At 45.4% G+C, this 27,182-nt stretch overlaps 1 protein-coding gene across 4 annotated transcripts in view; it reads right to left on the bottom strand.

The window, feature by feature from the left end:
* Window positions 1-27,182, bottom strand: part of CACNA1F (calcium voltage-gated channel subunit alpha1 F) — a 1,137,291-nt gene that overhangs the window by 140,579 nt on the left and 969,530 nt on the right. For all 4 annotated transcript variants that reach the window (XM_069645269.1, XM_069645268.1, XM_069645267.1 and 1 more), the window contains 3 exons: window positions 22,001-22,128; window positions 18,534-18,630; window positions 16,332-16,434 (listed from right to left, as the gene is read on the bottom strand). In XM_069645269.1, coding sequence (XP_069501370.1) covers window positions 16,332-16,434; window positions 18,534-18,630; window positions 22,001-22,128 — 328 coding nt within the window. The remainder of the gene's footprint in view (window positions 1-16,331; window positions 16,435-18,533; window positions 18,631-22,000; window positions 22,129-27,182) is intronic.

Below are 27,182 nucleotides of genomic sequence, written 5' to 3'. Positions count from 1 at the left end.
CCCAGAGTTCTTGGCAGGCAAACTATTACTCCCAAAACTCTCCCGTATGGGATTGGGAAATGTCTGAACCTAAAACAAAACCACCATAGACCCTAAAACCCAATTCATATGTTATTTCAGAGAGACCAGTACAACCACATCACCTCTACCTATGACAACCAAAACCGATCAGTGGAATATGTGAGAATTCACGGGCATCTCTCGTCCCTGTTCTCTTCCAGTAATTAACAACATCGGACCTGGGCAGAGAAGAGGCATATCCACATCACATAGGGGAAGGGTATGTGAGAAACCTGAAGTCCCTGGGGATCTGTCATTAAGGTGTCCAGGACACAGCCATCGCTATTGGATCCAGTTCCTGGGAGTGGACTAGTGAGGGAGGATCACCTGGATGGGGATCTTCGGGGAGTGGAAGTGGGACACCGACGGGTGATACACGGTATTCCCTTCTTGTAACACCTTTTTCCTGACCTACCCTGTAGGATACTCAAACACTCTATTCCGCCGCCCCCTTTTCTAACACGAACACCGTTGAACACCACGGAAGACGACAGACAAACACAAAAGCCATTTATCTGACATGTCCCAACATTAGAGTCAGGCAAAGTCAGGCAATTGACTAGGTTCACACACACCCGACGGTGGAACACAAGAGATATGATATGATATGATATGGCATTTATAACGTGCCTATACACAAGTGTTTCTCCTATGAAAGGGCATGGATAAACGGGAGACCAGGATGGGCCTTAATTGACTCAGCAAGTAAACAAACAGCTATATGAGCCAATCTGAATTTAATAGAGCACAATACTTGCAAGGCAGACCGCATGACGAGGCAGCTATATGGCACGGCAGTTCAAGAGGAGGAGAAAGGCAGCAAATATCGAAAGGCTGACGAGGAGAGAAGCAGCCTTGCCCTTTTCGACCCAGACCCGCATGACCTCAGCAGAAGGAATCGTAAGACCACGGTCAGTAGCTCAAGTGTGTTGCAGCAGAAGTCAACGGTATAAGGAATGTGCCTACGCTGATAAGCAAGACAGAGGGAGATGCCTGCTACCGTGGTACCGTTCTTGACTCCATATACAAGGAAAGCCAAGTGGTTCATCACAGCCGGTGAGTCAAGGGGAGAACCAATAAGAAACCGAACTGTGTGGAATGAAAGTTGCAAAGTGGCACATTGACAACAGTTTAAAGAACTGTACATTGTTAAGGGAAGACCAGCTGCAGGGGGAATCAGCACCACGTGGGTGCTCACTCGAGAGACTCTGGTTAATCCCATGTTGAGTGAAACTACTGATGCCAGAAGGCCGTGGGAGAACCGCCATGAAAGGTCAAAATGGTCATACAGGGGTCTAGCAAAATCCCTGTATGTACGGAAAAAGGGACTGAAGGCATGGAAAAATCGTGTTCAGAAGGTGTTTTGTGCAAAAACAGGAAAGAGACTACAATTCCCACGATCCTTGGTGTGGCAGTTGGTCTAAATGGGGCAGGTGCAGCCACTTGCTATTTAAGGAGGTCCTTGGCCCGTGCTGCCTGATGGTGATTGTTGGCGTGGCAGGCATGGGCCGGAGGATGTAGGCGTATGGAGGAGAGCATGTGGAATTCTTACCACGCAGGACCCAGGTCGGACGAGGAGTTACTTTCAACCCGGGCCCAGCGGTGAAATCGCTGCCATGCGAGCAGCTTCCTTCTCACACGGGGAAGGAGTGGAGGCACAGCAGGAATCCGATCAACGCTGGATTGTTCACTGCCTGGGGAGGAACAGGCATGCTTACCCCAGGCATCAGTTAAGTGCCTCACAGTGTGAATTATGATAAGAGTGTGTGATTATCTGGCTAAATATGGGCTGCATTCATTTGTGAGAACGCTAGCTGAACTTTCTCCGACAGCGGCAAGTTTTGATTATTGAGACCACACGCGGTCATTGTTACAATCATTAAGAACTAATGTTGGGCGGACCGCCAAGTCCTCTTAACGCTCAAAGGGCTCAGAGCGTGTCAGGAACTGTGAATCAAGCATACGTGAAGTAACGCTATGTTGTATGCGGCGGCACATTGTCCATTCTTCATGTTTTGTACCACGTATTATGTTTTAGTTCCATGTTTGGCTATCAGGTGCAGGTGTCTCTGAGGAAGGAGCAAGGCACAATTTTGAGGCAGTACTAAGTCATTGAACTGCACAAGTATAAATGTTTCTATGTATGTTTTGTCACAGTATCATGGTTTCAGTCACTCATTTTATATGTGCTTATGTTTGATGCTCTTAAGGAAAGGTTATGCGGTAAATTCAGTACTCTAAAGTGCCACGGGCGAGGTATCTCATCCTTGGGATTACCTCCCTGTTGCCAAGGACGAGATACCTCGTCCTTGGCACCTAAGGGGTAAATGAAACAGAAAACATTAGAAGGCATTGAATGGCGAAATACCAAAATCACCAAAAAAGGCCTTGGCACTGGGGGGGAACGGGGGACCCATGGCAGTTAAAAGGTTAAGAAGAGATGCTGACTGATTAGATTAGGAGTGTTAGGCAGGATATGTGTAGGTCTTGTTCATGTTGTTTATCCCAACAACTTTTTCCGGTGACCCTAAACACCCCCTCCCTATCGACAACCTCTCCCTCTTTCCCCCATTGGCTGCCTCGTGGTGCCTGTATATACTAAAATCAGGAGCCCGTGCCAACCAAGGTGGAAGGGGTCACTACATTTGGCTTCCATAGCTAGGAAGGAGTTGTGTGATACTCGAGGGGTGTGACATAATCACCAACCCCCAAATTGGGATAATTACGCCACCCAAGCCAGATGGAGTCCCCTCCACCCTTAACCGAGGTGCTAAAAGCACTACAAGATATACAGGCAGAATTGAATCAGTCTCGGCAGGAGACTAATAATTTGAAAATACAGGTTAGTGGGTTAATTGCTCAAGGAACACCCCTGCAGGGGGACGCAGCTGGACCTTCTTCAGTAGGACCACCTAGTAGAGCAAATACAGTGGTGGTGCAGCAGCAGTTGGGGGTTCCGCTGGCAGCTCCTGAGAGATTTACAGGGGACCCTAGAACATTTACCATGTTTTTGACACAATGCAAGTTGCACTTTTTATGTAAACCTACTGTCTTTGAGTCTGCACAGGCCAGAACTGGATTTGTGATTTCTTATTTGACCGGTGATGCTGCAGCACGGACAATTCCACTGGTACAAAAGGATGAGCCAATTTTATATGACTAGGCAGGTTTTTCAGTGGAGTTTGCAAGATTGTTTGATCAAAGGAATGTGTCCTTGGCTCAAGATAAGGAGCTACTAGCATTAAGGCAGGGAACCAAAGATTTAGTAACATATGTAACCCAATTTAATTGGTTGGTAGTGGAAACGGCTTGGCCGGAACCCAACAAGCAGTATTGTTCTACCAAAGATTGAAAGATGAATTTAAGGATGCCATCACTCATGTGGAACCCCAACCAGAATCAGCCTTGATTGATCTAGCTCTGAGGTTGGATCATAGGTTGGGGGAGCACAAGGGGGAGAAAAGAAGAACAGATGGTGTGCCATTTGTGCACTTGGACAGGGGTAAGGAAGGTTGGGGGCGTTCAGGTGGGGATCAGGGGGAGCCTATGCAGATTGGAAGTGTCTGCAGGCCTTTGACAGTGGAGGAAAAAGAAACGAGAAAGTCTAATAATTTGTGTTTGTACTGTGGTCAAGCAGGACATTAAATCCGGAATTGTCCCAATACTCCTGCTCGGAGTGGGGGAAAAAGAAAGATGGAGGCGGGAAAAGAAGGGGTTTGGTAAGTGAGGGGACGACTATATCGAGCCAGCAGGAGACAGAGTTCCCCTCAGTGGTAGCTAACACGATGCAGATGAAGACCCCGCACATATATCTATTGGCGTTGTTAATTTTTGCTAATAAAAAGGAGGTGGTATCAGCAATGGTAGATTCAAGGGCCACAGGAAATTTCATGGATATTGCCTTGGCTACCAAGTTAGAGATTCCCACAAGAAGTAAGGAAGAGAGCGAACTGGTGTAGGCAGTGGATGGGTCATGTTTGACGTCAGGTCCCATTACCATGCAGACTCAAGAGGTGCGGATGTGGTGTGGTGAGGGTCACGAAGAAGTGATTACTTTTGATTTTATTGCAGCTCCACAGTTTGGGGGTTATTCTGGGAATGCCTTGGTTGGTGGCACATAATCCTCGCATAGATTGGCGAGAAAGGACTTTGACCTTTGAGAATGAGCAATGTGCAATCCATTTGACGGGTATAGGAGGTTTGGTGGAAGGAGTTAATCAGCAGGTTCAGATTGGGGCAGTGGTTACCTCTTTGCCTGTAAAGTAGCAAGAATTTACTGAGGTGTTTGACAAGGGAAAGACATCTCAGTTACAACTCCATAGGCCATTTGACTGCATGATAGAAATGGAGTCACAGGCGAAGTTACCTTGTAGCCAGGCGTATGCCTTATCTGAGACTGAGACACAACATTTGCGAACATACTTAGACGAGATGTTAGCCTGTGGGTTTATCAGACCATCCAAGTCCCCTGTCTCGTCTCCTTTGGTTTTCGTGCCTAAGGCACGTTAAGGACTTGCATCGATTATAGGGCACTCAATAGGTTAACCATTAAGAATCGGTTGCCATTACCCCTAATATCTGTGATACATGATCTAGCATGTGAAGATGGCTAAAATATATACAAAACTGGATTTGAGAGGCACGTACCATTTATTCAGGTTGAAGGAAGGTGACGAATGGAAGACGGCCTTCAGGACAAAGTTTGGTTTATTTGAATATTTGGTGATGCCTTTTGGTTTATGCAATGCTCCTGCTGCTTTTCAGCATTTTATGCAGGAGGTGTTGCAGGAATATTTGGATTTATTTGTGATTGTTGTCATGATGCCTACCCCCGAGCATCCGGATCGAGTCCATCAGCCCCGGGAGCAGGCATCCAGATACTCATTAAAACCCCAACAGCCCCGGCTGGGGGCTTTTTGGATTCAGTCCTGGCGCCTTAGGCGCCAGGCTCATCATAGAAATCAGTCCTGGCGCAATAGGAGCCAGGCTCATAGACTTTACTTACCTTATGCAGACCATGCTGCAAATGAGTCCAAGCCAACGTGAGGCCTGGATGGGACTATTTTATTACAGGGACTATTTTTTACTCGGGTGTGGTTCTGGGGATCTTCTTACCTGGGACTACTTTGCAGGCTATTTAAACCACGCCCGAACAGCAGCTCATGCTTCGTGTTATTCTGCATCCAGCAGCGTAACGCTCACCGTGTCTGCAAGTCAGCATCCAGTCTTCTGCCACGCCCGCCTCGAATCCGGAGCTCCTAGACAAAAGGAAAAGAAAGGAGAAGAGCTTAGATCACAGACATTATTTGATTCTTTACCTGATTCCGGACCCACCACATCTCCGAGCCTGGAAAGGACATTATTTCAGCACACGTCGTTTCGCCAGCAGCAGCGCCGCGTTATACTCACCAGTCCACTGCATCTTTCAACTCGGCGCTGCCTCCATCATTTTCTTTGTCGAAACCCAGCACCTGGGGGGAAAACAAAAGGAATAACAAGGAGAGCCGAGAAAACCGACAAAGACAATCTCTTTGCCACCATAGGCTTATCTGCTTTACCACCGGTATTATCCTTTAATTCGCTGCATCTTTCTATGCCGCACCTATAAAAGGAGAGAAAACAGCAAGTTTAACTCATGCAACCTTTACTGGACAGTGTTTGGTAATACAGACTCTTACCTGAACGCCATCAGCTGCCTCCAGGCAATATTCTTTTGGACCCAGCTGCAACCTAACGAGGGAATGGAACAAGAGTGAACATCGGACATATTGAAATCTTTGAACTTTATAGACAGTATCGTCAATATTCCTCCGGAACTCCTCCAGTACCTTCAAACCAGTGAAGTAACTGGTATCTACGCGCCCCTGCATGCCATGCAGGATGGAGAGCTCATCATTTAAAAACATAAGGTGAGGTTACCAAGAGGGGATATCGGAGGTGATTAGTGGGGAGAACGAGAACAGTTGGGGGGGCCATCACTAAAGTACACGGGTGGCTAAATCCCTTTCTCCACTTGCAGGAGAATACTTCTACGAGTCCAGCAGACAAGATTAGGCGGGCCAGTCCAGACTGTCATCTCTTCACTACGCATCACATTGGTGGAGACCGCAGCTGTCCGGGTCCGATCGACGCCCCTGTGGGAACCAGGTGAGCGTAACAATTGTGTATATTGATGATATCTTGGTTTTTTCTGAGTCTGAGGAACAGCATTTACAGCAAGTTAGACCAGTTTTGACTAGACTACAAGAGTATCATTTATTTGCCAAATTGGAAAAGTGTGAGTTTCATGTTAACAGAGTGTAATTTGTGCGATTTGTTTTGACACCAGCAGGAGTAATTATGGATGTAAAGAAGGTGCAGGCAGTAACCAAGTGGCTGGCACCTCAGTGTGTGAAGGACATTCAGTCATTTCTGGATTTTGCAAACATTTACCGGAGATTCATCCATAATTCTTCAGCAATTATTACACCTATTACAAGATTTGTTAAAGAAAGCAACTAAGTTTCAGTGGGATCAGGAGGCAGACAACGCTTTCAAAACGTTAAAGATGGCTTTCACTGAGGCCCCGATTCTTTGCCATCCCCAACTAGAGAAACAGTTTCAAGTGGAGACAGATGCCTCTAACCTGGCGGTAGGGGCTATCTTATCCCAGGCAGATGAGGAAGGGTTACTCCACACATTGGCATATTTTCTTCGCAAATTAACACCATGCAAACAGAATTATGCCATCATGGACAAGGTGCTTCTGGCTATTAGGGAGGCTTTTTTGGAATGGTGTCACTATCTCAGCCGGTATTGGTTATCACGGATCACAAGAATTTGCAATACTTAGGATCAGACAGGACCTTGAACTCTCGGCAATTGAGATGGGCCAAATTTTCGGAGGAGTTTCATTTCATTGTGACATACAGGCCAGGTCAGAGAAATGACAGGAGAATTTGGGAGGTCAGTGTCAAGTGGAAACAAGTATCATTCTGGTGGAGAAGATTGTGGGGGTGGTAACGTAGGAGGTTTTGGACGAGGTCCGCCAGAGTTTTCCTGAGGATGAGTGGAGTGAATGGATACAGAGGGGAAAAGCCTGAGTCATACGAAATGGTCTGCCTTATCATGAGGGGAAGTTGTTTCTTCCTAATGAGTCTTTGAGGAGAAAGGCGTTGTTCTGGTGTCATGACCAATTTTCCCTCTAAGCTGTGGGCATGTGGCTTGCCCAGCTTCCTTCTGGGTGCCGCTCAGAAGATTTTTAGAAGCGCACACAGACAATTCCCACCTATTCAAAAAGATTTAATAAGGCACAAGCCACAGCAATATCCTGAAAATGTCATTCTCTTCAAATAAGCAACTGGTCTTGTTATTCTGCTAATTTGCATTACACTACTATGCATCTAAAATCCCTAACAGCAAAATACAACACAAGAGGATAAAAACTAATATGAAAAACTGGCTCCATGAACAGAAGAATCTAACCAAGATATGCCTGCACACATTAACCAAACATTTTTCATCCCCAACCATGACTCCTAAACCTGACTCTACCACACTTTTACCTTATGACTAACTTCTGCCCCACAGTACATTAAGATACTACCGGACAACCTTGACTCTTCCTCTCTTGGCTCTGTGAAAGGTTAGCAGACGTGTGCCTACATCCACTTGTATATTTTTGTTGAAACATGAATAATGTTCACGCGCCAGAATTTCTTTTACTGATTGTGCCTTACTGAAAGCGTCACCAAACTATATATTTTAACTACCAGCTCAAATATCGGATAATGACTGTAAGCAAGCAGGCTACTTGGATGTGTAACCAAATCCCATACTTCATCTTCTTGGTACATACATCATGCAAGTGCTTTGAAGTTGCCCCCTTGTAATTTAACACATTATAAAACTCAAATATGAATTTGCCCTCTAAAGATTTTGAAAAGACAAATGTGATGCTCAGCGTCTCCTACTTTAGCATTACTAACATTACCCTACAAGTAGAGAGCAACATTGCAATATAATTTACCTAGCCTACAAGGGATAATGGGTATGGACTATGCCTGGGATTACTCGTCCATAGTATCAGGGCACCGGATATTCAGACAGGAGAATGCTTTTCATACAATCTGAATCATTTCCAAGTGTTCAGAGTTCCTTTGGGCATACAGCTTCACACATTATATGGTAACTAGCTTCTATACAAAAACAGTTTCACTGAGCACTTGTGTAATCCTACACAATGATATATGGGTGGGGTATGTTGCAAACAATCTTGAAAGCACTGCAAAAGAATTGTGTACATGCAGATTCATGACATTCTTAAAACGCACATCATATGTTGAGGCATTTAAATATGCCTTGCTTGCAAATTATTGTGGCTCTGCAAATATCCCAGTGAGTGTTTACTGCTACAATCCCTCACTTTTTACAGTGCTCTATCAACTAGTGTTAGAGACTAGCACAGGGGCCGGGGAAGGGTATCGGTGGAAGCATCACTCCTTGCGGGTGATGAACAAAACAGCGCATTTCAAAGACCAAGTCAGACTTTCGGCAGTACACTGAAAAGAAATGTGTTGCGTGTTTGCTTAAGGATAGGAAATTCTAGTAACCATCTAGACAACAGCACCTTAATTTCTTTCTATGCTCAACTTCTGAGGGCTTTTCAATATAACCATGTGTTCTGTGTGTACAGTCTCTAGCATCTCCCTTCATCTTAATTAACTGATCAAACAGAACTACAGAAGAGGTATCCATAGTTACAGAAGAAGGCACTAAATCATGTGCATCTCTGATGAATTGATGCAATTAACTGAAAAGGCATATATGTGTGATTTTCTTCAACAGGGCTCCATAATAAACCTCTGTAAGTCTCTTGTTTAATTTAATCTAGGCTGTGGTGACAAAACTATACACTGTCATTTCACTCCCTATGTCAGGGGTACAAGCAGGGCTCTAATCAGATTTTTCTCCCTACTTGGAGTTAAATGATTTTTCAGGGAGTAAAAAAGTAATTAGCTTTGCCAATAGGGATACATTCTGCTTATTAAAAGATGTTCTTTCCCCATAAAATTCCTTTTGAGATTGGGCATTAATATTATTATAGTTCCTTCCTTCCTATGCCACTGCCCTACTGGTCACTAATTCGAAAAAATATCAGTGGAGCTTTGTGGGTTGAAGCAATGATATGTTCATTGTTTCTCGTTTTTGTTAGGCACATTTTCCTTTTTTAGGGCGTAAAAATGCATGGTGGATATGTCTCTTAGCTCTAAGGCTGGCGTAACCACTACCCACAGGATAACATAATGTGGATAGTAAGCAGAGGTACAGGAATTGTGGATCATCATATTCTAAGGTGCAGTTGTTCTGATGCAATGATCATCCTTACACACTTTATTAGAAAAATGCTCTCCTGGCCCTTGACTTACCTCATTAAAGTGGCACTTGAACTCTTTCAGCATGTTTTTGACACATTGCTTTTAATTGCAATTAATCCATCGGCAAATGTATTCTGTCAGAGTTTCTTGACAGCCACATCAGTTATGACAAGAGATATTTGAGGGTCACAAACACCAGGGACATTGTTTGCAGCGGTAATAGGCTGACAAGCCAGCCTATTCAAGGAGTGGAACCCACCTACCCCAACCCGCCACCAAGAGCCAACCTACCTAACGGTCAATGAACAATAATGCACCAGCCTTGATAAAGATCCCTTGGGTCGAAACACGCGTCAACTGACCACGGGATTATTGCATCAAGAATCAAAATTCCCTTTTTTTGAAAAATCAGAATATAAAGAAACATTTCTTTAAGAATAAATATTGTTTATGCAAGATATCTAGGAACACAACTAAGAGATATTTGTGTGATTTTCCAGTGGCATAAAACATACATGGCCTCATTACGACTTGGGGCGGTATCCCGGCGTAAATCTGCCAGAATACTGCCCAAACAAATTACTTTTACCGCCACTTGGTCTGGAGGAATTTCCGATGGATTACAACTGGTGGTAGCAGTGTCATTTCCCATTAATTTTGAGTCCATATTGAGTCCATTGGACTCAATGTGGCTTTTTGGCAGAATTACCGCAGCCGAAATTCCGATGATTTTGGCATTGAGTTGGAGGATTTACCGCCAGGATTTTCCTGGAGGAAAATCTTCCATCCCAGTCCCAAAATCGTAATTTGGCATAGTGGTAAAGTTGCGGGTAATGGAGTTACTGCCAACTTTACCACTTACCGCCAAACACCTAATGAGGCTGACATTTTTCTCTGCGCAGAAGTACTTTTGTAAGGTACTGTGGCAGATATTGAAGTCTTGGTCTGGTTGATGAGTTTTCGGTATAATCACATAAGTCATTTTATTTTAGCCTATGGGTTTGGAAAAAGTGTTGTAAGATTTTTAAAGAATTACAGTGGCTCGGAAGAGGAAATTCCTTTCCAAACTCTCTTCTGCGATGGTAGCACACAAAGGGGCTTATCTCATTAGTCAGTTGCGCACATGGAGAAAAATAATTAGAGGGAACATTGGTCATGACTACCTCATGGCAGGGCATGGTGGGGTGAGAAAGACACAAGATATGGTACAAAGACATTTTTGGTGGGAGTGGTGGGCCTCCCAGGTGCAGCAATATGTGTTGGCATGTGAGATTTGTGTCCGATCTAAGTTGTATCATTCAAGGAAGGCAGGATTGGTGAAGCCACTAGCCACTCCTACGAAGCCTTGGGCATGTGTGTCCATGGATTTTGTAATGGAATTGCCTATAGATGAAAATTGTGACACAATATTGGTAGTGGTGGACTATCTAACTAAGGAGGCTCATTTCGTCCTTGTGAAGGAATTCCAACTGCTGGTATTCTGGCGGAGTTATTTTTGCAGCACATAGTGCGACTGCATGGGTTACCAAGAACAATAGTATCGGATCAAGGGTCTCAGTTTACTTTTCGGTTTTGGCATGCTTTCTGCAAGTTGCTCGCAATCTCTTGTGCGCTATCCACCAGCTACCATCTGCAAACGGACGGTCAAACTGAAAGAGTAAATCAGACAATGGAACAATATTTGAGATGTTTCTTGGCAGGGGGCAAGTCCTCATGGGTTTGATCTCTATGGCTGGAATAATTTTGTTACAATAATGCCAAGCATGATTCTTTGGGAATGTCTCCGCATTTTTGTTTGAATGGTCAGGATTGTAAAATGTTACCGGAGGAAGTGCCCATGCAAGAGATTGTTGAGATACAGGAACAGGCATGCCAAAATATGGATAAAGCGAAAGAAAGTTATAAGAAACATGCAGACCGAAAGAGACGATGTAGTCCTAAGTATGAGGCGGTTGATCGGGTATAGTTGTCTATGCAGCATATCAAGTTATTTGGGTCTCAGAAGTGTTTGCCCCGCTTTATAGGGCCTTATACTGTGGTGAAATGTGTGTCTGACATGGCAGTACAGTTACGGTTACCCACCCAGATGAAGATTCATCCAGTATTCCATGTTTCTCTGGTTAAACCTGCAGCTCCTGGTGTGGTGGCAAGACAAGCTCCTGGGATAATGAAGGATGGACAGGAGGAGTTTGAGGTACAGAAGATTTTGGACTCCAGGTGGCGTACTGCTCGGCTCTGGTATCTTATATCCTGGGTGGGGTGTGGGCCGGAGGATAACTCTTGGGAGCCTGCTGAAGCAGTACATGCCGATCGTTTGGTAAGAAAATTCCACCGATCCCATCCGGGAAAGTCAGGCCCTGGGAACGGCCCTAGAGGAGGGGGTAATGTAAGGAAGAAAGGGACTGAAGGCATGGGAAAATCATGTTCAGAAGGTGTTTTCTGCAAAAACAGGGAAGAGACTACAATTCCCATGATCCTTGGAGTGGTGGTTGGTCTAAATGGGGCAGGTGCAGCCACTTGCTATTTAAGGAGGTCCTCGGCCCGTGCTGCCTGATGGTGATTGTTGGCGTGGCAGGCACGGTCCAGAGGACGTAGGCGTATGGAGGAGAGCATGTGGAATTCTTACCATGCAGGACCCAGGTCGGACGAGGAGTTACTTTCAACCCGGGCCCGGCAGTGAAATCGCTGCCTTGCGAGCAGCTTCCTTCTCACGTGGGGAAGGAGTGGAGGCATGGCAGGAGTCTGGTCAACGCTGGATTGTTCACTGCCTGGGGAGGAGCCGACGCACTTCCCCCAAGCATCAGTTAAGTGCCTCACAGTGTGAATTATGATACAAGTTTGTGATTATCTGACTAAGTAAGGGCTGCATTAATTTGTGAGAACGCTAGCTGAACCTTCTCTGAGAGCCGCAAATTTTGGTTTTTGAGACCGCACACGGTCATTGTTACAATCATTACAATCTAATGTTGGGCGACCGACGAGTCCTCTTAATGCTCAAAGGGCTGAATGCGTGTGGGGAACTGTGAATCAAGCATACGTGAAGCAATGCTATGTTGTATGTGCGGCACATTGTCCATTCTTCATGTTTTGTACCACATATTATGTTTTAGTTTCATGTTTGGCAATCAGGTGCAGGTGTATCCGAGGAAGGAGCAAGGCAGAATTATGAGGCAGTACTAAGTCATTGAACTTCACAAGTATATATGTTTCTATGTATGTTTTGTCACAGTATCATGGTTTCAGTCACTCATGCTATATGTGCTTATGTTTGTTGCTCTTAAGGAAAGGTCATGTGGTAAATTCAGTACTCTAATTAAGAAGAGATGCTGACTGACTAGATTAGGAGTGTTAGGCAGGATATGTGTAGGTCTTGTTCATGTTGTTTATCCCAACACCTTTTTCCGGTGACCCTAAATACCCCCGCCTATCCACAACCTCTCCCTAACCCTCTTTCCCCCATTGGCTGCCTCGTGGTGCCTGTATATACTAAAATCAGGAGCCTGTTCAAAGTGGACACTACATTTGGCTTCCATGGCTAGGAAGGTTTGTGTGATACTCCACGGGTGTAACACCATACATTCGAAAGTCTTTGACCGACAAACTGTTGAGAAAGCAAGGGAAGTAAATCCTGCATCAAGAGAATGCAAGGGAAGTGACTCCTGCAGCAAGAGAAAGCAAAAGTAAATATAAAGTGGCAAGAGTGAACCCGAAGGAGGGATGCCAATAAAGAGGGGCGAAGTCTAAAGTCCCAAGAAACAATGTGTTGACAAAAGTGAACCCGGCAGAGGGAGGTCCACGGGAAACTGTTTATAAAGACATTAAGATTTGTGAATACCAAGGAAAAAATATCTTTGCAAAAGCCAGAGTGAACCCGACAGGAGGGAGACAAACGTTCCAAAAGGATCTGAGCCCAGAAGAGGGAGATCCAGAGGTGAGAAGCCATCACCCCAACGACACGTAAAGGCAATCCAGAAGTTATTTTTGAATATAAATCGGAGTGAACCTGACAGGAGGAAGGCTGATTGATATTCGAGAGGGGTCTGAGCCCAGAAGCGGGGGACACAGGGGTGAAGAATCATCCCCTCAAGTGAAATCAGAAAGGAACTTTTTGTTTATTATTTTTGGAACCTATCAGGCCCTCGGAAGCACAAAAACTAAACCCCAAAGGATCTGATATCAATAGGAACTGTTTTGGGATCCAAGCCTGGAAGAGGGGGATCCAGGGGTGAAGAGTCATCACCCACTGTATACATTTGAAAGGAACATTTGTTATTTTGGAGCCTATCAGGTCCTCGGCTGCCAGAGACTTTTTATAGAAAAGAGACTTAACCACTGACAGCCCTGATACCTGAAGCAGGACTTTCGTCTCGTGCTGGGAAAGCTCGAGCGTGTGCTGTGGTCAGAAGTCCCACATTGTCCCGTGCTCAAAATGTGGGGAAGGGAGACCCCTCAGCTAACGCATCCTGACTTATTATTAGTGAACACTTCTTTCTTTCTTGTGAATCCTATCCCACACTCTTTTTGGTATTTGGTTGTAAGGTTTGGCAATAAGTATTTTAGTATAGGCCCTTTTAATTTGACAAGACACCACTAGGACTGCCTTACGCTGATTTGATGTTTGTTGCTTTCTCCCATCTTAGATTTAGGTTTAGATTATGCGTTTTTCCACCCTACCTATACAGTTTAATAAACACCCTTGAACTCTGATCACTTGTCTGTCTATTCTTTTTTATTTTTTTTTATTTTTTTATTCACTTTATTTTCATTTTCAAATACCATGCCTTCCTTACACTGCTGACATGGAAATGTAGTACTACAAAGCCCAGACTCACAGTTGCATTCCCACCGTATTTATGTAATGTGTGGTCAAGGGGTTGGCCATCAGAATCTGGACACACCTGCCTAGCTTGGATGAAGAAAAAAAGGTGAACAGGGCTAGCCTGATGTGCCCTCTTACCTCCGCTAGAAACCTCACTTGTCTGATGGAGCCACAAGACGGGTGGCAACAAAAGACTCCGGCAGAGGCATCTTCAGGCCTTGGCACTCATAGTACATTACTCTGCTACAGTGCATCAGCACATGTCATGAATGACCTTTAGAGAGACACTGGTCCCTCCCATCCTGAGTGTCACTCCCCATCCCCATGTAGTATACTAGAACTGGATAAAAAGAATAGGTAGAGTAATCTCTCTTTGATGTTGCTCTTGGGCCCATCCCCAGCACCCCACCCTTTCCTCAGAGGAATCGTTTGGTTGGGAGGCAAAAGTATGAGGGATTGGGCCAAAGGAGGAGTAGCCCAACAGACAGATCCCTCTCACAGTCTGTTCATTTCCATCAGTTAAGGAGCAAGGACACATTCCTCTGGTGCCATGCACTGCATCTCTGCAATACAGGATTTGAAAAATCATTTCCCACTGTGTGCACGCTCCATCATTTCAATTTAGCTACAAGGTCCAGGTACTGAATTCTGATATGAAGGTATTTTAACTGTTGGCGTGAATTACTCTAAAACATGATCTCTTTCCTAAATACTATTCTCAAATCACATTCTACTCTCAGCATGGCAGTCCACTTCGTACATGTTCAGAACTGCAGTCAATTGTTCAAAGGGATGGATCAATTTCCTAGCAGCACTGTCCCACCTTCTGACATGTATTCCTCAAAGAGTCAAAGCTGTATGTGGATTCCAGCCAGTAGCAGGGTGGGTCCCTTGGATGTGGGAGGTGGAGCGGGTAGCTTAGTGTAATTACCAACATTCAATCTACGTGAACAAGTAGGAAAACATTTCCTTTGTTTCAGGGAAGGAGGCAGCAACGTTACAACATGAAACAGATAATTATATTCCCCATACGCTTACTTGGTGGAAACAGGATGTTGCCCTTTCCATCCCTAAAAGGGTATATACAACTTGCAGGCCTTCACCTAAAGAGCACAAGAGAATACTGTTCTATCCTACCTATGCCCATAAGACATGGACTGTTGTATGGGTACCACTTGCTCACTTTAACCTTCATTGGGCGTGTCCCTTAGCCCGATCTCTCTTGCTCCAAGTCAACTTGGCTATCTCACGTAGCAAACTAAGATATGCAAATCCTTAAGAATGCTTCTTCCAATAGGCGATTCACACCTGGAAGGTCCTACTTCATCAACAAGTTTTAATGACTGTGTCAGGTTATCATCAGCTAACACATCACTTGGCCCATCCTCACCACCGTCCAAAAGGAAACAGAGGATTTTCAATCTAGTTGAAACGTAAGTGTTCAAGTAAGCAAAAATGGCAAACAATGAAGCCGGCAGTTTCTACCAAAAAATACGATAGGATGGCGGCACGGACGAAGTGAAAAAACAGAAAAGGAAAGAAAAAATGGTGTGAAAGGGGCACAGTGACTGTGACAAGGGGGCTGTGTGGGGAAAGAAGGGTATGTAAGGGTTAATCCTGTATCTATGAACACAAAGCAAAAGACAAGGTGAGTGTAGTGGTTGGCAGAGCGAAACATGGACCGGATTAAAAAAAATGGTGGTGGAAGATAGTGAGAGAACACAGGAGACGGGGAAAGAGTACATGAAACAGGCAAAAAGATTTTCACACAAAACTAACAGAGCACATCAGACCAATAATTATGTCAATACAATTGCAAATGTTTGTTTGTTTCAAAGCCTAGAATGCATAAATACAACTCTCTGGTCTCTTCCTTTCTTCTCTAGATCACTTTGGAGATTGCAGTGGTATTGGGATTTTGGGCACAAGTACAGACTTTGCTGTCAGCAGGACTCCATTTTGACAAGTAGCGCTTGTGAAACAGAAGAAGAAGCTAACATCCTGGATATAGAAGACACTTGCACTACTCGCCCTTCTCTGGTGCGCTAGATAGTCCCCTGCCAGTGGGCCTTACACCAAGGGGTGATGAGTTTTACCTTCAGTCTTAATCTTCAGAGAGGTCCGGACCAGTGCGAACAGAGTGGCGTTGTACGTGACAGTACCGTCTGAGTTCAGGGGCATATTCATTGCAACAAGCCGCTGGAGAGAGAACAGAGGATAGTCAGTGCTAGAGCTGGGACTGAGAACACTAACTGTGGTTAAAAGGTGGGTGCATCATTAGAATGGCACAGACAAAACATACATTCCCATTTTGTCCAAGCATAAAATCCCTACCGCAGAAACTTTGCGTTATACATAGTCAAACAATTAAACAATTAGCACATTCAAATCAGTCATCAGTTGACCTTGGGAGTTCATTGCCATTTCAATTGTCTCTTGTGTAACAATAGACCACCCTAGGGACGCAGTCGGAGCTCATCCACCCTCAGTACTAGAAAGATGTTTATTTCATTTTGATTTGTAACACGCTTTCTGAAAGTACTAGTTGGCTTCAAGGCACCAAACAGACAATGGGGAGCATGTGTAAGGACAAGAATCCATCTTTCATAAAAGTGATGAATCATCGCCACACTTTACACAAGAGAGGAGAACAGAAATAGTATGAATATTAAACCATAAGGGTGGGATAGCTGCCTGGGGAGCTGTAAACTGTCACTGCAGGTAAGGATGTTTTGGTATGTAGATGGCATTTCACTATTAATTAATGTTTTATAACACGCTTAATACCGGAGACCAGTTTCTAAGCGTGGGAACGGGATTTGAACCTGTGTTGCTCTGCATTGTCTTTCTTCCAAGGCAAACGAGTGTCCCCTGAGGTACTCTCCCAGCCCACTATCAGTACCTTAAACAATAACAGCATTGTACCCTGGATAACAGAACAAGGAGGTACCTCTGAACAGATCAATGCAAACTGCACTGTTATGGAGTACCTATTTGCTTACTAGAATGTTCGAAAGCCCCGAGATGAGGGTATCCCACCCACCTTCACAACTGAGAAGGATCTCACCCACCTACAGGACAGGTTATCAACTAATTCACTATCACAAAAGCCTTGCAGCACACCCACCTTCAGGACAGGGTAAGCGCTCCACCCTGCCCCTTTAGGTCCAGGTGGGGGAGATCTCCAATCCTCAAGATGGATAAATAGCTAACCCACCTTAGGCAGGGTTGGAGCACACCCATACCCAGGATAGAGCAAGTGCTTACCCATCCTTTGGAAAGGGTAAGGGCTTTCCCACCTTCCAGAGAAGCTAGGAGTTTACCCACCATCAGTACAGAGTAAGAGCTCACTCATCTTCGCGGCAGGCTAAGAGGTCACCCCTATCAGACATGGTGAGAGGCTCACCAACCCTCAGAAAAGGCCAAGCAGCCACCCAACCGTAGGACAAGCTAGGAGCTTACCTATCCACAGGACAGTGCAGGTGCGCACCCACCCTCAGGACAAGCTAAGAGCTCACCAACCGTTGGGACGTGCTAGGAGCTCAACTGCCCTCCTGACATCGATGGAGTTCTCCCACCTGAAGGACAGACTAGCAGCTTGCCCACTCTTCTGACATAATAGGGGCTTGCCCATCCTCAGGATAGGCTAAGAGCTCACCCACCATCAGGGCAGTGTATGGGCTTACTCATCCTTAAAAAAGTGTAGTAGCTCACCCACCTTCAGTACAGGCTAAGTGCTTACCCCTGCCCCTTTAGCACCAGATGTGAGATCTCCAATCGCTATTCACCCACTCTCAGAGCATAGTAGAAGCTCACCAACGCTTAGGATACACTAGGAGCTCACCCACCACCAAGACAGTGTATGGGCATATTCATCCTTAGCATAGTGTGGAAGCTCACTCATCCACAAGACAGTGTAGAAGCGTTCTCATCCTCAGGACAAGCTAAAAGTTCACCCACCATCTCAACAGGATGGGGGAATCACCCACCCTCAGGGCAGGGTAGGTACTAACACATTCAAAAAGGCTCAGAGTGCACATAAACTAAGGACAGATGACAATATCATCTGCTCGCAGGCCAGACTAGCAGATAACTCTTCCTCTGCAGCAGCCAGTGTGTGAATGAGTTTCATCATATGAAGGCTAGGGCTTCACCCACCCTCAGGACAAAAGGAACCTAACCAGCATCACTGCATAGTTGCTGCTGTAGGGATATAAATGGATGGACAACAACAGAAAGAAAATATGTGCAAGGGTGGGTACATAAGTAATGGAGAATGCACTCTAACCCCAACTAACCTTACAGGCCACCCTATGAGGGCAAAGCTTTCCAAATCCCAAAGGCGGTTGAATCCGGCGCAGCAGGGTCACCACATCCAAGTGCTTGATACGACCCCTGAAACAGAGAAACCAGTGTTCAAAAATCAGGAAGAGGTTTCCATCAGTGTCCACATCGCCATCAAATGCTAAAGATGCATCCTCACATACAGCATCACCAAAGTCCAAGCATGAGTCCATGTCCACAACAGCATGCATGGCCATGTATCCATCTCCAGATACAGGACTTCCAAGGGATAAGTATTCCCCCAAGGCACAACACTACTTACGACTGAGCACCTATCCAATCCATACCAATAACATCCTCAAACAATACAAGTGCATCGTTATACACAACATATTCAAAGACGGAAGATGCATTCACTCCGCAAACACTATCCAAGCCCAAAGATGCATCACTGCCCACAACAGCATCTACATATCCAGTCTTACCCACAAAACCAACAGCTGCCAATTATCCATTCCTCCCCACATCAAATGAGGCCAAATATCCATGCTTACTCACAACTCAAACTATGTAACTATAATTGCCTATAGCATCAGCTAAGGCAAACTGGCCATCCCTGTTTACATGACCATCTAAAGCCAAGTATCCAGGCCTGCCTATAGCACAGTCACAGTCCAAGCCTGCATCATCACCAGCACTATCTAACAAGGATCCATCCAAGCCAGCAAACCCATCTAATGGCAAGCATACATCTCTGTCCACAACACTGTTTAAGGGCAAGTACCCATTCCTAGCAACAGCAGCATCACACACCACAAATGCATCCCCCTCTCACATCACCATCTAAGACAAACCCCACAGCAGAATCATAGTCCAAGCATGTATCCTACTGTAAGGAAGGAATGGTATCAAACAGTGAACACAGACACAAGTGATCATAGTTCAAGGGTGTTTATTAAACTTCAAATGGTTTGGTTGAACACCTATCCAAACCTAAATCTAAGGATAGGAGCAAGCTTGGACCATCAAATAATAATAACGCAGTCCTAGTGAAGTCTGTCAAAATAAAAGGGCCTATACTAATAAACCTATTTCCAATCCTTACTTCTAGATACAAATGGGGTGGGATAACAATGTATGCAAAAGAAAAGTGTTCAGGAAAGAATATGTCAGGACAGTTGAGCAGTTGCCTTCCCTTCCCCACGTTTTCAGCACAGGGGAAGGTGGCAGGTGCGGCCTTCGCACACACTCTGGTTTCTTGTCCACAAGGTAACTGTTCAACAAATAGGCATCAGGGCTTTCTGTCAAAGTCTCTCTCGCAATGACAGTCTCTTATTGCAGTGGGCCTGATTTAACAAACAAAACACAAAAGATCCTTTCCTTTGTCAGGGTTTTGACCTTCACAAGTTCAAGACTGGTCTCCCTCCTTTGGGCTCGAACCACGGGTCCCCCTCGTCCAGGCTCAGACCCTTTTCTACAATGTTCACAATTTGGTCTCCCTCCTTTGGGCTCGGACCACGGATCCCACTCCTATGGGCTCAGATCCCTTTTCCACAATGTTTACAAGTTGGCCTCCCTCATTCGGGCTTGGACCACAGATCCCCCTTGTTCGGGCTCAGATCCTCTTGATACTGGAATGGAAGACTTTGGAATGTGCAATGGGTTTTGCTTAAACCGTTGCAGGACCATTTCAATTCACTTCACACAATTACACTTCACATCAATCTTCTACATTTGTTTCTCTTGTCAGGATACCATAGAGACCTTCGATTGAGCAATTCACGGTGCTGGACCACTCTGTCGGTGGTACCGTATCATTACTTCTTAAGTTGAAACATTCACCAGCAATTTAGCATTACTCGTGTCTTTCGTCATACCCATTCAACAATGTTCGTTCTAGTGCTCGTTATACAATGTTGCTTGCAACCTTGACTTCAACACAGACCGGTCTAGCATCAGACTCCCCAACTCACTGCCTGTGTGGTTCTCTGATGCTTCTTTGTTCTTGGAGCCAAGGACGATACCACAGTGTCTGCTGCTCCTCCCCGCCATGGTCAGTTACACGGAAGGACACTCGGTATCTCTGACACACAATGCAGGATTCTTCAGCCTTGTTTCCTCGTCTTACGCTTTCTGCCTTGAAGGATTCTTGTAAGTAATGGCGTCTTGCCGAAAAGGCCAAGGGTGTCGCCCTTCTCACAGACCTCTCGTGCCTTGCTGTCTTTATCCCCTCGTTCAGCTGCCGACTTGAAACTGCTTTAACCTCATGTGATTCGGCTCGCTCATGGTGTGCTCTCTGACTCCTTTTATCCGTGCGGGTAAGTGTAATGGAAGTCAGGGGTGAGTGATTGTTGAGTATTGTCTGACCTCGCCTAACCATAGTATTGGGACATGTCAGGTACACGGCTCGGGTGTGAGTCTGTTTTCTCCCAGAGCGGGCTGTCCGTGTGTAAGTGTTTGTGCAGGAAAGGGGGTTGGGTGTTGAGTTTCTAAATATCCCATCGCGTAGGATGGGGTAAAGGTGTTATAGGGAGGGGGATACTGCGTCTCACCATCCGGTGTCCCACTCCCCGAAGATCCCTCACCCAGGTGATCCTGACGCACCGGTCCACCCCCAGGGTCAGGATCCAAAGGCGATGGCCGTGCCCTGGCCACCTGAGAGAGAGATCTGCGGGGCACCACCTAAGGCCAAGTACTCAACTGTACCCACTTGACTCTCCTTAACACCTTCAATAGTCAATCTTGCATTCCTGTAACCAACAATATCTAAGAAAGTTGAAAAATCCCAGAGTGCAGCACACAGGGAATTTACTGTGCACACAAAAAGGATTAAATACACCAAATTTACTGTAGGTAATAATACCGGTTGGGCGTATCTCACTGTAAATGTACCTCAGTAGGAACTGTTACTCTCTGCTGTGTACATATTTCATTTCGCAACTGCTGTTAATAACTTCTGGTCATGTGGCTCCCTCTCGCCGTGAGTAGTTCCCATCTGGTGGCTCTCTATAACTGAGTCGTTAAAATGTGGGAACATTTCTGTCTCTCTGAGTAATCACTGGACAAGCAATTAATTGCTGGGGAAATCTCTGTTAGATACTACGAATAAATCTTTATTTTGTCCTTTTATAATTGTAAAATATTTATACAATCTAAAAAAAAACAATTGACAAGTGCATTAGCTTAATATGCCATCCCCACTCTTAGGGTCTGTGAATCATGTTCAATAAAAAAAACAAATCAATAACACAAGTCTTTCTAAAATAATTCCAGGACAAATAAAAATACAAGAGGTCGCGTAAATTCCCTCTACACAGGGACAAAGCCTATTCATTTTTATTTAAACCTTTCTAAAACCTGGTAATCATTACTATTGAGAGATTACTCCATTTAAAATTCAAATAAAACCTGCGCACCTCTAGATGTTGTAATTCTTCTACATACCTCTGCATCGTACTTAGCTTTGATAGTTCTCACTTACTTGGCTTCCGGATCATACTCAGACCAGATCCTCTTGAACTCGTCTAGATGATGAGGACCCAGAATGGACCAATCACGTGTGAGGTAATCAAAGTTATCCATAATTACGGCCACAAACAGGTTAATGATCTGTGAAAGGATAAATAGAGGAAAGGCGAATGGGAATTGTGTAGCACCAAGGGGAAGAAATAACAGAGTTGGGGCAAAAGCAGAGAGAAGGAGAGAACCAGGGGAAGAAAGGCAGAGAGAAGAGAGAGGGAGGGAGGGGAAGAAGTAGTGAACACAAAGGAGAGGAGGCACAATAGAGAGGGGTGATTGAGAAGGAGTGACCGAAAGGGCTGAGGCGAGAACAGAGAGGTGGTTGAGGGACTCCAGGGAAGGGGAAGAAAGGTAGAAAATAGGGGTAAAGCGAGGGGACATGAGAACAGAGCGAAAAGAGGTTGCGGGATAGACAGAGTTGGATAGAAATAATGGGTAGGAAAGGCCAAGGAGAGAAGGGGGATTGAGGGAAGTGGAATAGACATAGGTCGGATGAGAATATAGAAAGAGGGTGGTGGAAAGTATAGAGGGGGATGTGGGGATAAAACAACAGTGTGGGAATAGTGGAAGAAGGTGTTTGTGTGGAGAGAGCGAGAAAGAGACAGGGGTAGTAAGAGATCCCGGAGAAAGAAGAGGTAATAGTGATAGAGTAGAGAGATCAAAGGATAAACACCAGGGTGAAGAGGGAGAGAGAAAGGGGGAATGGACCCCAGGGTAGTAGGATGGAAACCAAGGGAGGAGAAAAGCAAAACGCAGCAGAGAGGCACTGTCAGAGACAGGAACTGCCAGGTAGAGGCACTTTCAGACTGAAATGCATTGTTAGGAAAAAAGGTCTCATCAGGAAGAGATGCATTGTCGGGCATACAGGCATTGTCAGACCGAGAGGCAGTGTCAGGCAAAAACAGGTATTTAGAGACCCACATGTCATGATTGACATCTTCATCCCATCCTGACTTTCTAACGAACAGCATCTTGCATTCTGAAAATTGTACCTTTGCTTTTTCCATTAGAAGGACAGGTGTACAAGTTCCAGCATGCACAAAGCTGCTCGTTGAAAAATGACAGCTGAACATTGCACAAATAGCATGATGGTACCTAGCAGTTAAGGCAATCATCAGGCAGAGAGGTGGCATCAGAAAAGAGTCTTCCTCTCGGGGATAAAATACCGATAGAGCGGGGCCTCTTAGGTCATAATCACAAGTTGGGCTGTAGCCCTTAAATGCATCAGTAACGCTGTTACCGCCGCATTTCAGGGCTTTACACCAATCACGGGTTGGGTGCTAAATGGGTTGTATTACCTCCAGCTTTTTGCTGAAGGTGAAAAGTGGCCACAATCTGCACAATGACCTCCAATGAGGCATTAGTCAGGAAAGCATCAGTGAATGAGGCACTGGTCAATGCAGCATTATACCGTGGGGTTTTCTGTTAGTGAGGTACCAATCACAGAGTTAAAGTAAGTGAGGCTTTACTCAGTGAGTCACCTTTTAAGGGCGCAGTGAGGTGTTGGTCAGCGAAGAGTCCATCAATGATGCATTTATCATTTATTAGCACCCTGAAAGGGTTAGTCCACAATTCAGGTTACTCTAACCCCAGGCTGAATCGCATGATGTCAGGTAATAACTGAGGAGTCTTGCCACTTGTTTCACAGATATGACATTGATTTATTACACACTGAAAGCCGACACGTGATTCCACCCGACATGGGTGACCGCTCATCTTTTTTGCTGAGGCCCTACTGGCCCATATTCAAGAACTCCAATCGCAACGTCATTTTCCGGTATAATACACACGCCTTGAAAAATACCCATGTCCGGTCGAAACACGTGTTAGCTTTAAGTGTGTAATAAATCACTGTCATATCTGTGAAACAAGTGGCAAGACTCCTCAGTTATTACCTGACAATTCGTGTCACATCACAACCCTTATTATCAGTATTCCAGCACCCGGGTGAACTGGGCTTGTTACCAAAATCCACTTCTAAACTCACTGGGCCTCATTATGAGTATAGAGGCAGCCATGGAGCAATTAGCTCCATGGCTGCCTCCATAGCGGGCTCCATTACCGGGTTCCTGATATGGGGACTTACCGGGTTACTCCGACATAGGAGGACTCGGTAAATCCTCCTTGCAGGAACCCATCCCCATTCCCATTTGAGCCCCCATAGGGCTCAATGGGAATGGGGAGGGAGGTAACAACGGGCACATTACGAGTGTCCCGTTGTTGCCTCCCTCCTCCCCTTGCGGGACCCGGAAAAAGACGTCTGGTTTTACCAGACGTCTGATCCGGGTCCAGCGATGGGAAGCTCGTAATCGGCGCTCCCGTAATGAAGGGGGCCGGACCCGTACCGGCCCCCTTCATTATGGGAGCGCCACCCTTATAATGAGGCCCACTGAGGCGGAAGAGCACTGTCTCTAAAGAGCCTCTCACCAGCAGTAGGGCCCACCTTAATCATCATGATCAGCGCAGTGTTCTACAGATTCTAGTGCTCTACTCCCTTTCCCAGCCCTACGTGTTTAGTTTTCTCTAACGCAAGATCTTTCCAGGCACATCCTGTACTGTATCTCCATTTGCTAACGTTATTATCATTCACGGAATGAATGGTGGAGCATGGTTTTTGGAGGTCTAGCCAGTACTACCATAAGTGTATACCATCTACACCAAAATGCCCCAATCGTATCACACTCTCTGTTCCTATCTATTCCAAATAGCCCACCTGCTTCTCTCACCTCACCACTACTCCCACTACCCCCATGCACTCTCTTCCACGCCTTCCTACCATTCTATGACCCTCACTCTCTGTCTAATCCCAGAAACACTTTCTCTCCCGCTATAGCTTCATTCTCCTTTCACACCACCCTTCTCTCTACGTACAATGGGGTTCACTCTCTCACAACCAATACCTCACCTGCACCCACATCCATCTCCTTCACCAACTCTTCACCCACCTGTTCCACCATCTACCCTCCGCCTGGTCTCTCGGTCCACCTCCCCACTGCTGGACCTCACCCCTACAACCCGCACACTGTCTCTCGTTCCCTCTCCATTTACACTGTACTCTACCTGGTTCTACCCCACACACCCTTTTCATTGGTTCTAGTGCTCAACTGACTGTTGGCCAATCTGTGGCTATTCTGTGCCCAGTGTTGGCACACAGGTGCAAAGCTTTTAAACCCCCTCTTCGCCCCGTACTCCTTCTCAATCTCCATTTGCAGGGTACACGCCAGGTGCTCAGGATGCACGTGTTCCTTGTGGCTTTCTTCATGTGTTGGTGAGCTTTGCTTCCTATTCGATTTGGGGAGGTTTTCCGTGCCTCTCCTGCTCCCCTGCAGTCTCATCTCACTCTCAGTTAGTTTTCTGTTGGCCCACTATTTGCTTGGTGTCCGTCTGGGGTTGGTAGGTTGGGTGTTGGGTGTCTTAAACCTTTTTGGCAGGAAAAATCCCATTCCATTCCTGTACTCGATTCATTCGCCTGAATCTGGTCCAGGTATTCTTGGGAATACCACAAGGGAATACACCAACCCATGGACCAGAATAAAAAATAAGAAGTGGGGTGATCGCCAACTAGGTATTACAGCAACCAAACTGGAGGAAACACTGTACCCAGCAGAAGAGATCGCAGAGCGCTGCGGCGCCACAAAGTTCAAACCAGGGGATTTCAAGATGACATTACATTCCGCAGACACCTTAGAAACACTCTCAGTTGCAATCAAAAGTGGATGAAGATGGCTGACCTGAAGGGCACCAAAGCCCCTCTCAACTCCTTGGGGAAATTGGAAAGCCAAAGTCTGGGTCTTTCCATCCGCAACCCATGAGGAAAGAGAATACACGTGTGCATGCCCTGGCAGCAGGGGACAAAGCCTGTTAGAGGCCTGCTGTGAATGCACAATCCAAGGTCTAGGATGGAGGCCTACAGTGAGTCCTGTAACCCAAGACCCAAGAGTCCTTTAGTGTATGCTGTAACCCAAGGCCTATGAGGGAGACCTACTGTAAGTCATGTAACCTAAGGCCTATGAGAGAGGCCAGTATGAATACTGCAACCCGAGGATTATGAGTGAGGCCTATTATGGACGCTGTACCCAAGGGCCTACAAGAACGGCCTGTTGTAAATTATGCACTCTAGATACAATGAAGGAACCCCAATATAAAGGGTGATAGGGGACGAATGATTCAGGGGGACCTGTCAAGAATCCTGAAAATCTAAGGTCCTGGAGGGGATGTCAAACCATGAGAGAGCTACGGTACGAGTTGGTCGTTTTTTTTCATATTCAAATAGGGATGGACTTTGCAGAATAGGTTTTAGAAATGTTTCTTTGGCCAAATCCTTGGAACGTTTAGGTTATTAGCAGAGGGTGGCCGGAAAGGCTAAAGATTCAGTAAGGGTAGGATTGGGACCATTCTGTTAGCCATATCATGTGCAGTTTTTCTTTATTAGACGAAGGACATCCCTGGAAGGGTGAGGACATATTAGAATAGGTTTTGAACATTTTTGTTTTTTCACTAGGGAACCCCGGAGCACTGAGGAATCACCATATCGTTTTACCTACCGTGACACATTGTTTTCAGAAATCCATCTTTAGTTGTAGAGTTTCCTCTAGTACCTAGGAGGCATTTATCCAACCCTAATCGTCACCGTTTTGTTAATTAAAATAAAGATTGTTGAATCATAAGTCAAGAGTGACACGTATCATTGACTCAAGTTCCCCACATCTGCCAAATCTCTAGGCTTCACGTTCGACCAGAATCTATCCCTTCAACCCCACATTACTGACATCTTGCATAAAGCTGTCTCGCATCATTACATCCTATCAGAGTGACACAGTTTTACTCTAAATGCCAGCATTACCTTTAAAATTGGATGCCTCACATACAAAATGATTTACCTGGAAAGGCCTCAAGGAGATGCTTCATATCACAGGCAGATCCCGAAGCACACACAGCACAACTAGACACCCTCCATACCAAGAAAGCCACAACTGCTAATTGAGCCTTCTCGTGGCTCAGACCTAAAATGTGGAACCTTGTACCGGTTCAATTAGATCTTCCTGTGATCTGCTTCTGTTCAGTGGGGCACTAAAATCTCATCTCTTCTCAATCCACTTTCAGAGAACCTAAGACTCAATTTCTCTGACCTTTTTCTTATTTTC

This window comes from Ambystoma mexicanum, chromosome 2p (genome assembly GCF_040938575.1).
Source record: "Ambystoma mexicanum isolate Mex_15411 chromosome 2p, UKY_AmexF1_1, whole genome shotgun sequence".
Lineage (NCBI taxonomy): Eukaryota > Metazoa > Chordata > Amphibia > Caudata > Ambystomatidae > Ambystoma > Ambystoma mexicanum.
Note: the sequence above shows the minus strand (reverse complement) of the source record. Positions and strands in the feature narration are given on the sequence as shown.